At 42.8% G+C, this 17,824-nt stretch overlaps 1 protein-coding gene across 2 annotated transcripts in view; it reads left to right on the top strand.

Annotated features, from left to right (window-relative positions):
• ubash3bb (ubiquitin associated and SH3 domain containing Bb) overlaps window positions 1-17,399 on the top strand; it is a 44,781-nt gene extending 27,382 nt beyond the window's left edge. The window contains exons 2-14 of one of the 2 annotated variants that reach the window (XM_069676610.1): window positions 5,871-5,924; window positions 7,287-7,473; window positions 9,189-9,387; window positions 9,843-10,012; window positions 10,731-10,939; window positions 11,858-12,002; window positions 12,094-12,220; window positions 12,306-12,425; window positions 13,517-13,609; window positions 13,717-13,861; window positions 14,098-14,204; window positions 14,344-14,453; window positions 16,836-17,399. In XM_069676610.1, the coding sequence (XP_069532711.1) occupies window positions 5,871-5,924; window positions 7,287-7,473; window positions 9,189-9,387; window positions 9,843-10,012; window positions 10,731-10,939; window positions 11,858-12,002; window positions 12,094-12,220; window positions 12,306-12,425; window positions 13,517-13,609; window positions 13,717-13,861; window positions 14,098-14,204; window positions 14,344-14,453; window positions 16,836-16,973 (1,804 nt within the window). In that variant the 3' untranslated portion in view covers window positions 16,974-17,399. The remainder of the gene's footprint in view (window positions 1-5,870; window positions 5,925-7,286; window positions 7,474-9,188; window positions 9,388-9,842; window positions 10,013-10,730; window positions 10,940-11,857; window positions 12,003-12,093; window positions 12,221-12,305; window positions 12,426-13,516; window positions 13,610-13,716; window positions 13,862-14,097; window positions 14,205-14,343; window positions 14,454-16,835) is intronic. The other variant, XM_069676611.1, reaches the window with a different exon arrangement.
• The last annotated feature ends 425 nt before the right edge of the window (window positions 17,400-17,824 follow it).

Here is a 17,824-nt window from a genome sequence, read left to right on the forward strand (position 1 = left end):
AGTGTGGGCGTTTTGTTTTCTATATTCATATGATTTCTATCTTGTGTATACAGATTTGTTCTACTTTGACCTTCCAATACAAGAATGGAAAAAAAACACGTTAATGTGACACTTTATATTCAACAGATTCACAGGTGTCGGGTTTGTCAAAGCCACATGTTCTTGCTCTGCAGTTAATGAGCAACAAAGGTTGTTTATGAGAAGTGGATGATGTAGCTTCTGGTTTAAAAGTGAAGCAGATCTGCCTTAAACCTGCACTGGAGTCTGTGCAGTAGATCGGCTGGTGGTGACACAGTATTGACGTCCCACCCCTTCTTCTACACAAAACCCACATTGACCTTTTGGCCTTGACGTGTTGGAGCCCTCAGGTGGGCTCAGTCTGCAGCAGAGCAGCTTCTTGTGTCGGTCTGAAGCAGATATTCATCGTTATGGAAAGTTCAATGACTGTAGTGTTAGTGTTAGTTACATCTCTACTCTGCTACTCGGAAACAGAACGCTGCAGGAGCCCTTTTTTACCGACAGAGCTGTCAATCATGAGGCCACACCCCCTTTTTATAGCATCAAATAACTAATTAAAAATATACTTGTGAGAAAAATGAACACTTGGACATAAATCAGCATGATAAGAACTAACTATAATGACAGAAACCATGTTTGAGAAAAATGTTTTTGATGTGTATTTTGATTTTATAGTTTGACTCATGTCCCATCTGTTAACATGGAGGAGGCGGGGCTTATGAGCTATACTGCAGCCAGTCAGCAGGGGGCGATAGAGAGGGTTTGGCTTCACTTTAAGGGAGGTGTCATGTTTTATACAGTCTGGTTTGTTACATGGTTAGCTGAGCTTCAAAGTACTCTTTAACTCAAGCATATGAGCAGTTGTAATAATTACATCCTAAAACATGTACGTTCCTCTCTGCAGCACCTCCACCTGTCCCCTCCCACAGGAACCTCAGCTCGGGGCCTGCTGAGGAAGCTTTCTGCTCCCCAGAGATAAGATCCACATCACCATGTACACGCGCTTATCTTCTGAGTAGTGACTAATTAGATTCTGTGGCTCTAATATGAATAATCTGATCTGCAGTTCCTTCTGCTGCTTAAAAGCTGAGCCTGCAGGTGATGCCGAGGTAAGGACGGGAACAAAGAACGGAGACGTCTCTGTTCTCGCTGCGTCTTTCTTTTAATCTCTGTTAATGCATTTAGCATCCTCATGTAGTTCGTTCATTCAACCTTTATTTAAATCTCAGGAATCAGTCGGGCTTTGACCTCATTTTCAATGACGTTGAGTTTGTTTAAAACAGAATAAAAACACAAGAAATAAAATAACAAGGAAACAGACAAGCAGAGAAAAGAAAAGCTCGGTTAAAAACCGTTACAGTCAACGGTGAGGTAGTTATTATAGTTTTATATGGACCTATGGGGACAACAGTGTTTTAGATTATGCTGCAAAAAAACCTCCATTCCTATTTTATAGTATTCCCATATTTAGTGTTAAATATACACAATGAATAAAACAACAAATAAAATGTAAGTTATCTCTATTCAGTATCTTCAACATAGTTTGCTTTGTTAAATCTTTAGTCTGTATTTGTCCTCCTGTTACTGACTGAAAGCAGATATTTAGCACAAAGTTAACAGAGTAGTAATCAGTGTTATTCCAGCATCATCACACACTAGAGAGTGCCGTTATACTGAATATATCAGCAGACAGCGTGCTGATATTCAGTATAACAACACGACCTTAAATGTGATATTGTTTTTATATATATTTTATATTGACAACAGTTCTACAAGCAGCATATAATATAAACAATAAGGCTATATTTGCTTTTAGCTTTAAAATCGTTTGCTTTGTTAAATCTTTCATCTATTAGTTTTGGGGAAATTATGAAGTTGACATATTTTTTTATTACAAAATTGTCTTCAATAAAAGTATATTTTAATTAATGTGTTTAAGCATTGTCACATAAGAGAGAGTGCTGTTATACTAAATATATGAGCACGGCTGTGATGAACAAAGACAGCATGCTGATATTCAGTATAACAACCTTCAGGGTGATATTGCTTTTATACAACAGTTCTACAAGCGGCATATAATAATAAACAATAAGGCATCTGTGTTCACTAATAGCTTCAGAATCGTTTGCTTTGCTAAATATTTAGTATGTTTTTGGGAAATTATGAAAAACTCTGTATTTGTCTACCTCTGTCGTTTTTTAGAAATAAGCTAGGAAACACAAAAGTGACAGAGCAGGAAATCTGATTATGCATTTTTTTTATTACCAACTCGTCTTTTATATAAATATTAGGAAAGGCAAGTTTATTTATAGAGCACATTTCAGCAGCAAGACAATTCTAAGTGCTTTACACCGAAAAACAAAAGCAAAGAAACACATCATAAAACAACACGTGAAAAAGTTAAAGTGAAGATAAAATAAAAACTGAACAGACAGGGAGCCAGTGTAAAATATTACTCATTAATGTTATTGAAGCATTGTCACACAGGAGAGCTTGTTGTTATTCTAAATATATCTGCACGGCTGTGATTAACAAAGACAGCGTGCTGATATTCAGTATAACAGCACAAGCTTGAGTGTTTTCCGGTTACTGACTGACTGACCTCTTTAGTTATTCAAAAAGAAAGAGCAGATTATAACCACAAAGTTACCAGAGCAGATAATCTGAATATGCGCCGCGAGGCTCTTAGCTGAAGACACTCAGAGTGGATGAGTAACTTTTTTTTTAACTAAAGTCTCCGTGAGTCCTCGGCTCTGGTTAAGACGAGTCACCAGATTCCTCATGGTGAAAAGAGTCTGTGTTCGCGTCCTCCCACACACGCTGTGTCTCAGCTTACACGCTGCTGCGAGTGAGCGTTGGGGAACTGATGCTTCCTCTGACTTATGATCTGTATTGTTTCGCCCCCACACTCTGTGAGCCACTCACCCCGAGTGTTACTCAATTTCGTCTTTCTCAGTTCCTGATTGAGGCATTAATTTAGAGTTACTCACTGATTCTCTTTGACCTTTAGGATGGAAAGGTTGGAGTGGAAAAAATGTAAGAATATACTGTTTAAATTAAAGTTCTTTCACCTTGAAAAGAGTTCTTCATCACCAGTGGGACAGACATCAGCCAGGGGAAAGGCTTTAGTTGTTGAGGGGGTCGTATGCACCAAATGTCGTGGCATTGCTGTGCTAATACATTGTAAATCATTCTACCAGTCGTTATTACTTTGTCTTATATTTTATAGAACATAGTGATTGTCCATATAACCTTATTATAGCATCAAAATAGTCTTTAATATAAAGATTACTTACTGACTTGAGGAACCTTCATTTGGACAAAGTGCTGCCTCTTATCTCTTTGCTGATCCTGTACATGCTTATTGTGTTTTCTGATGAAAAGTCTCTTCCTGCCTTATCTTTAATGTCTAACGTATCACTCACGGCGAATCTTTGCTGTGAAATATGTAAATAAAGGCTGTTCAGCAGCGTGCTGTTAATCTCCTCATCTGACACCGACCCCGTGGCAGCAGAAACATACATATAGAAATAATCCATTTTCTCGCTGATGGTCTGAATTTTTAGCTCATGTTGAGGCATCAGTTTTAATTTCAGTCTGTTTCATAACCTGTAAAAACTCCTCACAGCAGGTTTAAGCTTTATTACACGAGAGAGAGAGAGAGTGCTGTTATACTAAATATATCAGCACGGCTGTGGTTAGCGACGACGCCGTGCTGATACGCAGTATAACAGCACGACCTGGAGTGTGATACTGCTTTTATACAACAGCAACAACAACAAGCAGCAGATATTAGTAAACAGTAATAAGTAACAACAATGTACACTCACCGGCCACTTCATTAGGTACACCGGGTAAATCTAATGTAATCCAATACACCAGCTCAGCTATGAGATTTGCTTTTATGTTGCCTGTCATGTACAGGCTTTTTCTAAGCTGTCATAGAGGTGTTAATTCAATGATACTTCATCATCAAGGTCATAATTGGTGGTGGGGCTGTACTGAGCTGCATAATATTCAGAGGTGTTCCTAATACTCTGGCCCCCTCATGTATGTAAACAGGGAGGACAGAAACTTAGAGACACTTCTCAATATAATTTAGTTCAGCACAACTCCACCTTTAACTGCGGCCTCAGTAATAGTTACACACTTACAGTTACACACTCCAGACTCTCAACAGAAACTAAACCTGATAAAAGCCAGAGATGTGGACTTGAGACTCGGTGACTTGGACTCGAGTCGACTCGAGTCACTGTTTTGATGACTTGCGACTTGACTTGAGGCCTGATGACTCGGATGACTTGCGTGTGTTCATAAGTTTGAATGTTAGCTGTTAAATATAAAATGATAAAATTCAATGTTGTCAAGTTTCTGTCTAACTATCAAGTATTTACGCAGCGCAAACTGGGAATCATAATTGGACGACTCAAAAAGCTCCCCGGTATGTGATTGTCATGATTGGATGACTGGCTGTCAGTCAAACTCCTCACTATGGCAACACGCAACATCAAACACACCCCCAAAGAGAAGCCTCATCAGTCGTACTTGTTACTACTCAATACGGTCTCAGAGCAGACCATCATCATGGCTGCGTCTGTGCCAAGATAACACAGATACAATTCACTGTCATACTTTTTGAACAGGTTATATAAATTGGCCAATAATATCATTATTAGACGAGCTGCTAACACCTTGTGTTTTCTCTTTATAAAGACCGGATACTACAGGTAAGAGTGCTGGATCATGGGTGGAAAAAAAGTGACTTGACCTGAGACTTGACTTGACTGACTTGACATAACCTGTGACGTGACTTGACTCGCCCAAGAAAAAATGACTCGAGACTTACTTGAGACTTGGACCAAATGACTTGAGACTTAACTGGGACTTGAGCAAAGATGACTTGGTCACAACACATACTTTGTGCTTTTTTAACCTTTTTTTTGCCCAACTATTTTTCTATAACGCCCTTTATTCGTTGGTGCAGACCAGGACCCCAGACATCATTTGTGACCCAGATTTTATTCGACTGTGGGCTTTACTTTTGGTGAACGCGGTAGTCAAAGTTAGCACGTAGCATGTTAGCAGCTGCTGAACCTGGAGAGTAGATACGATGATCTCCTCGAGGATTAAAGCAGAGTTAAAAAACAACAGTACTTGACTTATTTTATTAAGGTGAACGCAAACACATTCCCTGTAACAGCTTATCATTATTTGTCGATGTTAATCAGTTTTCTTCTTACAAATATGATACAAAAGAAACTCTGTTGACCTGATTGTGATGTTTTGGGTGTCTTAAAGTAAAGATATTACTGACAGCATCAAAGGTTCAGATTTAATTTGAGCAATGACTGACACAGCTTCATAACCAAGCTCCGACTAGTGGGAGAAAAACTGCTCCTCCATTTGACTTTGAGGTGTTTTTCTGTGTGAGTTGCTGAATTTCTGTTTAGATATTCACTCCAGCCAGGAAAACGCTGAATTATTCACCAGATTTCCTTTTCCAATGACATTGTTTGTACCCGGCTCCTGTGGCAGTTCTGTTCAGTCAACAACTTTAAAACTTTTCCACATTATTTTTCTTTTCCTCGCTCCGGCAGTTTCAGACTTTCCGTAAGTTGTGGATGCAGAACAGCTCTCCTTTTATTTACCAGGAAACTCCTGAGGAGACGAAGTAACGCGCAGAGAACAAGATCAGAGTGTTCCTCTGCTGTGCAGCACACTCACACGGAGAATTCACCTCTCTGTCGCTGACTGATCCAGTTCCTGCACACAATTCATGATATAAACGAGTAAAACATCTACAGCGTTTTTAACTTTAATAATTCATCATCTCTTTTTCTGCTCTCTTACAGACTGAAAGCTCTGGTGTCAACAGGAGGCCGGAGTGTGCAGGCGGCATGTGACTGGTGAGTTAAAACTACACATGTGTAGGAAAAACATCCACATTTATACATCAACTATAAGAGGGAAGTGAGTGTAACACTGCCCCCTGCTGGAGAGGAGCTTTAATAGAAAATGTGCAAGTTGTATACAGTAAGTGTTTGTATAATTTATATTTAATTATTCATGTTATTTATTTAGAGCAGCTTCCTCTTTTTTCTCATTCCTTTGTACTTTATTTAATCAGAAAGGCCCCATTCAGATACAATCTGTCCTCGGGCAGTAAAAAAGAAAGGTTGCCACTTAGAGGCACAGACAGGGACTTTAATACATATACAGCTATCAGTCAGAACATGACAACCACCTGCCTAATGTTGTGTAGGTCCCCCTTTTGCCACCAAAGCAGCCCTGACCCGTCGCGGCATGGGCTGCACTAGACCTTTGAAGGTGTGCTGAGGTATCTGGCACCAAGACGTTAGCAGCAGATCCTTTAAGTCCTGTAACCTGCGAGGTGGGGCCTCCATGGATCGGACTTGTTTGTCCAGCACATCGCACAGACGCTCAATTTGGAGGCCAAGTCAACAGCTTGAAGTTGTTGTCGTGTTCCTCAAACTGTTCCTGTTTGCAGTGTGGCAGGGTGCATCATCCTGCTGAAAGAGGCCACTGCTGTTTGGATATACTGTTTCCATGATGTTGTTCTGCAACAATGTTTAGGTAGGTGGACCACATGGTCCAGCCTTCGCTCCCCACGTGCATCAATGAGCCTTGGCCGCCCCTGAACCTACCGCCAGTTCACCGGTTTTCTTTCCTTGTACCGCGTTGGTAGGTACTGACCTTTGCAGACCGTGAACGCCCCACGAGAGCTGCAGTTTGATCCGATTCAGTCGTCCAGCCGTCACAGTTTGGCCCTCGTCAGAGTCGCTCACGTCCTTCTGCTTGCCCATTTTTCCTGCTTCCAACACATCAGCTTCGAGGACAAAATGTTCACTTGCCTAACGTCTCCCACCCACTGACAGATGCCATTGTAGCGAGATAATTAATGTTATTCACTTTATTATCATCATGTCTCGCACTGAGCTCATCAACAAGTTCAGAAACATTTTGTTTTTTGAGTAAAATCTGTCACGTCAGTCTTTTTGTATTTGATTGTTTACGACACAAATTCAATACTTTTATCTGTCATTCAGGTTTGTTTACTAACAAGCGTTTATCTTTGTCCAGATTTTATGCGTATAAAGCATTTAGTATAAGAATGACATCACCATGAGCACAAACAGCCCACAGAAAATCACAGAATGTCTTTCCAACTTTGCAACATAAACTTGAATTAATAAAAAGTCATGTTGCGCAGGCTGTCCTCACTTCCCTTCACCTCTGTCTCCCCTCAGGTTGTTCTCCCACGTGGACGACCCGTTCCTGGACGACCCTCTGCCCCGGGAGTTTGTGCTCTACCTGCGACCCAGCGGACCCCTTCAGAACCAGCTCTCGCACTTCTGGCAGCAGAGCCGGGTCACCTGCGGCAAAAACAAAGCCCACAACATCTTCCCCCACATCACCCTCTGCCAGTTCTTCATGGTGAGTTAAACTAAACTTCGGCTGATGCTGTTCTCTAGTGTGAGTTCATATCGTTCACGGTTAGAGGCCATCATAGATTTAAAGCTCCTGCCTGACAGAGTAAGTGCAGCAAACAACAAACTAAGCAGGCAGAAGTTAGAAACACTTTTAAAACACTTATAACACAATTAAAATCTGCATTAAATACCATCTGATTAACATGAGAACTAGTGGAACAATCACAGAGACAGGTTTAACCCTTATTAAGAGCACGCTCAAACATAAAGAGAACCACTTTTTTAAATCCCTTTGAATGAGCCCATTTTATGTTTTTGAGCAGTTAAGTCTCATTTCAGATCCAATTTTAAATCAGCACTGAGTCCCTGTGGACCAGCACGTCCAGTGAAAGAGCTTGTTTTTGCCACTATCTGGCTCAGACTGTTTTTAAGGGTCTTACTTTTTCACAGAGAAGATCGCTACAGAGTATTTTTCATTGATCATTGGTCCAGAATTCAGCTGCCCGAATCATTACTCGAACCCCCTCCATCCAGCACATCACTCCTGTCCTCCAACAGCTCCACTGGCTCCCGGTTCAGTTCCGTATTCAATTCAAAGTCCTCCCGTTAACATTCAAGGCCATCCACAACCTCGCCCCCCCATGTCTGTCTGACCTCCTCCATGTTCCCACTCCCTCCCGCTCCCTCAGATCCTCTTCCTCCTTACACCTGTCTGTCCCCTCCACCCGTCTCACCACTGTGGGGAGCAGAGCATTCAGCCGCTCTGCTCCCCGTCTCTGGAATTCATTACTACCCCAACACAGAAACATCGATTCATTCCACAATTTTAAATCACAAATCAAAACACATCTGTTTAAATCTGCCTATTCCATATGAAGCTAATTGCTTTGTCACTTTTATTGTTTTTTCTCTCTCTTTTAATTTGTATTTTGCGTATATATATATATATATATATTTATATCTATATACACATATATATCTATGTACGGTGTCCTTGAGTGCAGAGAAAGGCGCATTCAAATAAAATGTATTATTATTATTATTATTTTTTCAATCCAGAAACAGCTAATTCGCCCTCCTCAAAGCCACCAGGCTCCACTGACATTTTTTTTTACATGGGAGTTGCTGGCAGCTGTAGACCATAGACTATATAAAAAGATGTGAAGCCAAACTCTCTCTGTCGCCCCCTGCTGACTGGCTGCAGTATAGCTCATAAAGCCCGCCTCCTCCATGTTAACAGATGGGACATGACTCAAACTATAAAATCAAAATACACGTCAAATACATTTTTCTCAAACATGGTTTCTGTCATTATAGTTAGTTCTTATCCTGCTGATTTATGTCCAAGTGTTCATTTTTCTCACAAGTTTATTTTTAATTAGTTATTTGATGCTATAAAAAGGGGGTGTGGCCTCATGATTGACAGCTCTGTTGACAAATGGGGCTCCTGCAGCGTTCTGTTCCCGAGCAATCTCGGATCCCATCGGCTATAGTCTGACAACGATATATCCTCTGGGGACAACGGTGGACATGCCAGGGCATGTAGCCGGTGGTTAGCGATAAACAACATTCTTCTCCCGGTGCTGCATTGTTTACAGAAAAAATAAACCGTCTTTCTTGTGATTGACTTTAATTAACGGGTCTTACCTTTGCTGAAATTTCAACATCATGATGCAGATTTGTAAAAAGTCCTTCACTCTTCATCCTCCTCCCACCCAGTGTGCAGACCACAAAGTAGAAGCTCTATGCGAGGCCCTCCAGGCTAGCGTCCAGCAGTGGCGGGGTCGATTCCCGAGCCCGCTGCCTCTGGAGCTCTACACGTCCTCCAACTTCATCGGCCTGTTCGTGGAGGAGCAGGTGGCCGACGTCCTCAAGCAGTTTGCAGCCGACTTCGCCGCGGAGGCCACCAGGAAGGCAGGTGGGAAGCAGCTCATCATTTTATTCACCGTGTAATCTGTGGTGACCGGGTTTTCTTTTCCAGCAGCGGCAGCGAACGACAGGTCAGGATGGGGGTCGTGTTTGGTTATTAAAGCACTCACTCAATCTGTCGCTGCAGCCTTTTTTTAAACGCATGAGATCGACTGCCAAACAGTATTTCAAGCAGCTAAGTGCCAAATCAGATTAAAGCCGAGCTGTTAGCGATAATGCTCTGTCACATTTCTGTTTCATGGTGCAGAGACTGATCTGAGTGTGACGTCCAAACCGGTTTTACGCTCTCTGATGCTTTCTGCTGTTTTATCTTCTGCAAGTTCCTGATTTAAATATTTAAATTCTGTTGTACAAGTTGCATTTTTTTCTCTTTCTTTTGGTGAGTTATTGGAGTGACACACTGTTCTATGTAAAATAAATAAAAGTCTCATCTCTTCCCTCCAGAAGTCCACGTGGAGCCTCATAAGAAGCAGCTCCATGTAACTCTGGCCTACAACTTCCCCACCAATCACCTCCCATCTCTGGAGAAACTGGCCAAGGGCATCGAGGTCAAGCTGGGCTGTGATTGGCTGGCGGTGCTGTTCTCCCGGGACATTCGTTTTGCAAACCATGAGGTAGCTCACATTCCTACTAACCATGTAACTACTCACTGTTGTCTTTGTCGTCAGTCTGAGACAAAAGTTGACTAGTGGTCGCAGGTGAGGGGGATTGGAAAAAACACTTTTCTAAACATTGTTAAGCATGCAAGTCAGGAACATACTTTAATGAGGGACCGCACCTGCCATCAGTCTCACACAGTCCTGGCTGGGACATCCGATCCTGAACTCCATGACGTCACCGGGAACATAATCTTCCTGACCACAATCAGCGCTACAGACGACAGCGTTTTCCGTGACCGATTCAGAAACGAGGTCCCGTCTCTTCACCTGCACAGACGACATCCAGGCACGAAAGCTAGCTCCGTTCCAGCACCGAAACAGTGGGCTCGATGTCCCGTCAAGCTAGACACAAACGCAAAAATGAACCATCATCAGCGGCCCGAGTCTTTTCCAGACCTTGTAGTTTATAGACTTTGTATTGACTGAGCAGCTTTTATTCCTTAACTTACAGAAGCAGTCAGAATAAGTCATGTTTTATGATGGTTATGAGCGTTTCAGAAGCAGTGTTCATCAGTAAAAACTCACGTGTTGTACTTCATATGCTTTCCTCTGTTCTCCTAATTGAAGATCCTATTTGGAGCAGATGATTCATATCCCTAAGACTAATGTTCGGTCGACTATTCAGGTTCAGCTGTTGTTAATAACTCCGCCTGTGCTCGTCGTTGCTCTGCAGACCCTGCGGGTGATGTACCCCTACATGCCTCAGAACGAGGACGAGCTGGAGCTGGTTCCTGGTGATTTTGTCTTCATGTCTCCGGTGGATCAGGGCAGCACCAGCGAGGGCTGGGTGTACGGGACCTCTCTGACCTCCGGTCTGTCCGGCCTGCTGCCTGAGAACTACGTCAGCCTGGCGGATGAGTCCGACACCTGGGTCTTCCACGGGTGAGCAGAGCACCTCTTACCATGATAAGCGTAGCGGCACAGCGGTATAAGTGTGTAAGGTGTGATAAAAACATAAGAAAGCATCAACATTATGATTCAAATACAGGTAAAACACCTGTTTGTTCAGGGTCTTTGGAAGGAGATTCATAAAAGATGTATAATCTGTTTGCAGTTTTCACTACTTCCTGGCTCCGCCCTCCGTTCAACAAACGTCTCATGTTAAAGTAGTTTTCTTCTCCTCTTGAGGACAGACCTGACAAAGCTTCATGTTGACTTGTTCCTAATCTGCATCATGATGTTGTTAAACTGAGACTCAGCACAAACAGATGAACGGGCGCTCCTCCAGGGGATTTAATGAACCGAGTAATGATGGCATTTACTTTGCAGACATATCTGGAGGGGAGAATTTCACTTCACTTTGATCTGAACACACATGTATGTTTGTTGATTATAAAAAGATCCCTTAAAGAGAACAGTGTGGCCTAAACAGAGCATTATTTATATATCTTGTTTTATTATATTATTTATTTCAATATCTTTAAACCTGAGCACTTTTTTGCATATTTTCAGGAAGAACATTTGCAGAAAACTGGAGTCTCTCACCAGTTTCTGTTTATTTTGTTGGTATTGTTGGATGACTTCGGTGTTTTAAAAGCTTGGATCGTACATAACACAATAACAAACTGACTGAGGCAGTGGTCGGGGACATTCGCCTGCAAAAATGACGTTGCAGCCATTACAGCCTGCCAGCTGAAGCGATCTACAGGAGCTTTTTGTACCAATTAGTCGTTTTAATCTCATAAAATAGGACTCAGGTTGAAACATACCAGATTGAACCTTGAGTGTTCCAACAATGCCACCGTAATGTTTCAGAGAAAAGAAGAAATGATTTGATCTTGTCCTCCTCGCCCTCCACAGCTCCCACTCCTTCTTCAGCTGTGGGCCCAGCGACAGGACGAGCAAGGACCGAGGGATGTTCGACGGACTGCTGGACAGCCGACGCCCCGACAACACGAGCCCCGGAGACACACCCACCCTCAGTCTCATCTGTCATCCAATGCAGGTACTTTAATGATGTAGTAGAATTTACCTTGTATGCTGTTAGCTGTCCACATTGACACAAAGACCTTGTCACTGACGCCCTCTATTTCCAGCAGGTCCTGCGGATCAGTGGGAGTCACTCTCGGCAGCCAAAGAGGACGCTCTTTGTGTGCCGGCACGGTGAGAGGATGGACGTGGTCTTTGGCAAACACTGGCTCTCCCTCTGCTCCGACAGTAAAGGTGAGAAGTCAAAGGTGTGGGGCTTTTTCACTACCCTTACTCAGCAGAAAGCACCTAACGTTTGTGTGTTTCTGTTGTTGTGCAGGTAGATACGTCCGCTCCAATCTCAACATGCCTCCCAGTTTGCCGCTGTGGGGAGGACAGAGAGATTATGACATGGACGCTCCAATCACTGTGTTTGGATCCACACAGGCTCGAGTCGTGGGTACGTAAACAATGCAGATGTCATAACACCTGGTGTTACACTTCGTACAGTGACTGTATATAAAAATGGGCGACACGTCTCCTTCTACTTTCACCCCCGAGGTGGGTGCCGCCATCTGCGCTGGGGACAGTATTTAGAGCTAGTCTGCACAGTAGAGATTGGGGCTGCAGTCCCGCCCCTTCCGCTAACCAAAACACACTTTTAACTCACCGAAAAAAACGTCAAATATCTCACACGTCGGCGTATTTACCAGCAGAGCAGCTTCTCGTTTCGGTCTGAAGCAGATATTCACGCTTATGGAAAGTTCAGCGACTGTAGTGTTAGTGTTAGTTACGTCTCCTCTCGCCATTCATCCTCTACTCTGCTACTCGGGAACAGAACGCAGCAGGAGCCCCATTTGTTAACAGAGCTGTCAATCATGAGGCCACACCCCCTTTTTATAGCATCAAATAACTAATTAAAAGTGAACTTGTCAGAAAAATGAACACTTGGACATAAATCAGCATGATAAGAACTAACTATAATGACAGAAACCATGTTTGAGAAAAATGTATTTGACGTGTATTTTGATTTTATAGTTTGACTCATGTCCCATCTGTTAACATGGAGGAGGCGGGCTTTATGAGCTATACTGCAGCCAGTCAGCAGGGGGCGATAGAGAGGGTTTGGCTTCACTTTTACGGAGCTGTCAAGTCGTCCATCTTTTTGTACAGTCTGGTTTGTTACACGGTAAGTTGAGCTGTTTAACTAAAGCAGTTTACTCGAGTATATTCGTAACATGAGACTTAAAACGTTCAGTTTGTTTCATAACCAGATAAAAACTCCTCACAGGAGCTTTCATGCTGACGAAACAAAACGGAAGAGCTTCTCATCACGTCGATAGATACTGCGTTGTGATTTGTTTCTTGTTCGGGGTTCTGCACGTCATCACAGTTTGTTTTAGAGCGTTTGTCTACCTTAGACAACTTTAGGATAGATATAAGACCATGCTTCATGTATATTAATGGTACTATCCCCTGTAAAGTAGAGGTTAGATAATATAACAATAGTATAAAATGTAAAATGTGTGTGTTGAATCTGTGCTTTTCCAGGTGAGGCCCTGTTAGAGAGTAACACCGTGATAGACTTTGTGTACTGCTCTCCGTCCCTGAGGTGTGTTCAGACTGCACAAAACATCCTGAAAGGTAAGAGGGAGAAAATATCACAGGTATCACAGAACTGTGACCTTGTAGCCGGAGATAAAAGATGTGAAGGAGTCCTCAGAAGGAATGACTTGCGTTTGTGGAAACAGGCCTGCAGCAGGACGGTAAGCTGAAGGTGCGAGTGGAGCCGGGGCTTTTTGAATGGACCAAGTGGGTTTCTGGGAACTCGCTGCCTTCATGGATACCTCCCACTGACCTGGCTGCAGCCCACTTCAGTGTGGATACAACGTACAGGTCTGCAAAAACACAACAACGTGCTGTTAATCTCCTTCCGTTTGAGTCATTAGTTGTTTTAATGCATGTGTCATGCAAATCTCTAATCTGTGTCTGACTGTCGTGATGATCTGTGAACTTATCTAAGTATTGGTTTTGTTCGGCTATGTTGTATTTCATCCGTTTTGCTGACAATAACACCCTGAAATCGCAGCGTACCTCCAACAAATGCCTCCGTGCTGTTTGTCTTCACTCAGACCTCTGATCCCGGTCAGCAAGCTCACTGTGTCTGAACCGTACGAGACCTACATGAGCCGGAGCTACCAAGTGACCAAAGACATCCTGTCAGACTGCAAAAACACTGGTAAGAGACTCAGCGCAGAGCTCGGGAGCGCCTGGAGGTGGTGGTTGTGTAGGTGAACTTTTTCTTTATTGTTTCACATGTGTTTGCTCTGTGCTGATGTTGCATCCTGCCTGTGTTTCCACTCTCTCTCCCTCTGTAGGAAACAACGTGCTGATTGTAGCCCACGCGTCTTCCTTAGAGGCCTGCACACGCCAGCTGCAGGGCCGCAGCCCACAGAGCGCCAAGGACTTCATCCAAGTCGTCCGAAAGGTCTGTTCACTGCATTTTTTTATCATCCATCTTTTTTTGTTCCCATTTTTTACATCCCACGTTAAACTATCCATCCATTGTTACTTCCATCTGGTCGTGATGTGCGCACTGTGGCTGGATGTGCAAAGACATGGGCGTGAACACTAAAAAACACTGAAACAACAAGTTCTGTACTGGCTCTTTATAAGTCAAACCACTTTTTAAAACCTTATTGCATGACTCTCTCCCACGACTATAGTTACTATATAACTAAAGCTGTGTTCAGAGGTTCAGTGACTGCTGGCCGTGTGCGAGTTTGTCCAGATATGTTCGTAAATCAAACACCATCGAGTCTGCGTTCATGACATCACACAGAGGAGCACACAGCTCGTTTAAAGTCATCCCCTCTCGTGTCTGGATCGATCTTAATGCTGCTTTCAGCGACTCGAGGCCGACCGGTTTGATTTTCTGTTAGCGCGGACAGGCTGGCTTTGGCTCAATAACTTCTCTGATGGAAACCAAATACGAGTGTTGTGTTTCAGCTGCGGAGCGCTGTCATGCAGCAGCTGTAATTTAGCTCTCTGCAGCTGTATGCACCTTAACAAACAGATTGAGCTGTGATTTAATTCTAATAAACGCATCAAAATGACAAAATAACTATTTCATGATGCAGATGTGTAAAAATAAAAACAAATTAATGCTTTGTTTTTTGTATGGTTGTCAAATCAACCGCTTGTTACGCAACCTCAGGATGTCAGGAAAATACCAGCGCTCAATGTGAAATGGTTCATCTCAAAATTATCTTTGTTTTATGTTGTGTTGAAACCCGAGACCACTAGATGGCAGTGTTGTAATCTGTCTTCAGCCATTCACTCGAACAAAGCAATGTAAACAGAAAAAAGGAAGTGGTACAAACTCACATTGCAAGTGTAAACACCCAAAACACAGGCCTAGTAAACTGGCAGCTTTATAAAGGGTGCACCAAGTTGCCTTGCTTATAATACTGCAACAAGAGTTTTGATCATTTTATTACATTTTCTAATCTCAAACTCGTCCATAAATGCTTACATCATCAGGCTCCTCAGGTGCTCAGTGACCTCGTGGTGCCACTGAGAGTATCAGGCTCTGTAACTCGTGGAGCATCTAATGGAGATTGTAAGGTGCCCTTTCGTGAGTTATCACTTGGACGAAGCGCTTTTTCTGTTCAGGGGATCAACATGTGGAATGTCTTACCTGCAGAGCTCAAACTGACTGGGAGCATTTTAAACTCAAACTGAAACAGTTTTTGAAGAGGGCTCAGTCTTGTAGTCATGTATGATTTTGTGCTTCCTGTTTTACATTAAGTTTTATTGGAGGAGTGTATTTTGTATCCTGTGTTGTTATATCTGTCTTATTGCTGTTGAGCCTGTTTTGTACTCTCTTGTGCATTTGTCGTTGATTTCATGTATTTTAAAGACCCATCGAGGGACGGGCATTGCAAATTGGCCAAGGCTATAAATGCTGTAGTGTGTGGCATCGGTTTACTTGCTTCATACTTGTCCCTATACAAATAAACATTAAAAGAAATGTATCTTAACCCCTGTGTCATGATCAGATTATCGCCTTTACACAGCCCTAACATTCCTGCAGTACAAGGCATTAATGAGTGCTTTATAATGACTAATACAGAGACAATAAACTACTAACCTGCACAGTGACAAGCAGTATGAATTTGCCCCCTAATATAAAATGTATTTAACCTGTACAGCGACATATTCATATGAAGGTGCTTTTTGTGAATCGTCAGCAAAAGAAAAAAATAGATATGCTTGAATATTTGTCATTTTGTTTTTTATTGAAAGGGGGAGAATATAGAAATAAATGACCAGTGTTTGTATAAAAACCTGCTCTTTGTCAGAGATGCACACGGCACATAAAGTGTTAAAATGCAGCCTGACTCGTCTGTGGACTTCTTGTTCTTGCACGCTCACCTCTCGTCCTACCAGACGAGCCTTCCTCCTCAGATAACAGTTCTTTGTTGTTTTGCTCATTAGTGGGAAATGTGTTTGCAGGCTGTTGTTCCTCAGCTCAGCGAGGCTTTAGCGTTCGCCTGCGTGTTCCTGAACAAAGCCAAACTGTATTATTTTTCCCCCCAGTTTCTCTTTTCATTCGAAATCACAGAGAGATTTACAAAAGCTTGTCAGATTCTCGATTCTTCACCGCACCGCCGTGCAGCCAAAGACCTAATTTGAAGCATTACATTTCTACAAAACATTAAAAGAATGAATGAATGCAATGTCAAGGTTGGTGCACAAGATGGCTGCAGAGTGCAAACAAAGCAGAGCAGCTTCATGGCCTGCAGTACTTACTCTTTAACCTCCTCTCTCAGCCACTTAACTATTACCTTCTGTTCTTGGTCCTCAGATCCCGTACCTGGGCTTCTGCTCCTGTGAGGAGCAGGGAGACACGGGGGTGTGGCAGTTAGTGGACCCTCCCATCCTCCCCCTCACACATGGGCCAAACCACAGCTTTGACTGGAGAGAGACGCTTCTGCAGGAATGACACCGGCCTGGTCCGCTCAGCCTGGTCGCACTGCACCCCCACAGACTGCAGAGACAAACCAGTTCAGACCGGGAGGCCTGAGAAGCCTCCTGCCTGAAGACAAGGAGCCGAGTCCCAGCCGGGGAAGGGACGGTGAACTGACCGTCTGAGGCTGAGGATGAATCAAATGTCCTCACAGATTTCATTATTGTTTTATTTGACCAGAATGAGGGAGATGTTAGTTTGGGCAGTCTCAGCTGCTCTGACTGAAATGAACATTTTGTGACATTAGCATGATTTACAGTGTGTGTGCGGTGTGAAACATTTGAATGTATTACATGAAGTACGCAGGACTGCAGTGTCGCTGAAGTCATGCGGTCGAAAGCAAAAAAGCAGAAATTTGACACATTTAGCTCGGCTGATTCAGGTTTTATGTTAAACTGAAAAGTGCAGATCATTTTACTGTCGCTGACTCATTATTTTAACTCAATTAAACCAAGCAGTGTTGGTTTCTAAAATATAAACAAACCAACAAAACTTGTTAGGTTTAGGAACAAATGATAGTAAGGGTTAAAAGACTGTAAAAGAAGTGAACGAGTTCTGCACTTTGCTTCATCTCTATCCTGATCACGCCCTAAAGCAAAACCTGCTGGATCGTCAATTATACTCTAAATGGGACCATAATTTACCACATGAATATCATACTGCATTGAAGGAGACTTGAAACTAGAGATTGAGAACATACACTCATTAGGAAAATACTTACTTAGGTAGTTAATCAAGCGAGAGATAGGCTCATTTTCCACCTGGTTTGATAGAAGCAGACTCCCCCTGCTGGTCGTTAGGAAGAATGCAGGTTTAAGGCATTTAGA

The sequence above is a fragment of the Semicossyphus pulcher genome, unplaced genomic scaffold (genome assembly GCF_022749685.1).
Source record: "Semicossyphus pulcher isolate SPU_LCO1_2020_fin unplaced genomic scaffold, fSemPul1.0.p SCAF_26, whole genome shotgun sequence".
NCBI lineage: Eukaryota > Metazoa > Chordata > Actinopteri > Labriformes > Labridae > Semicossyphus > Semicossyphus pulcher.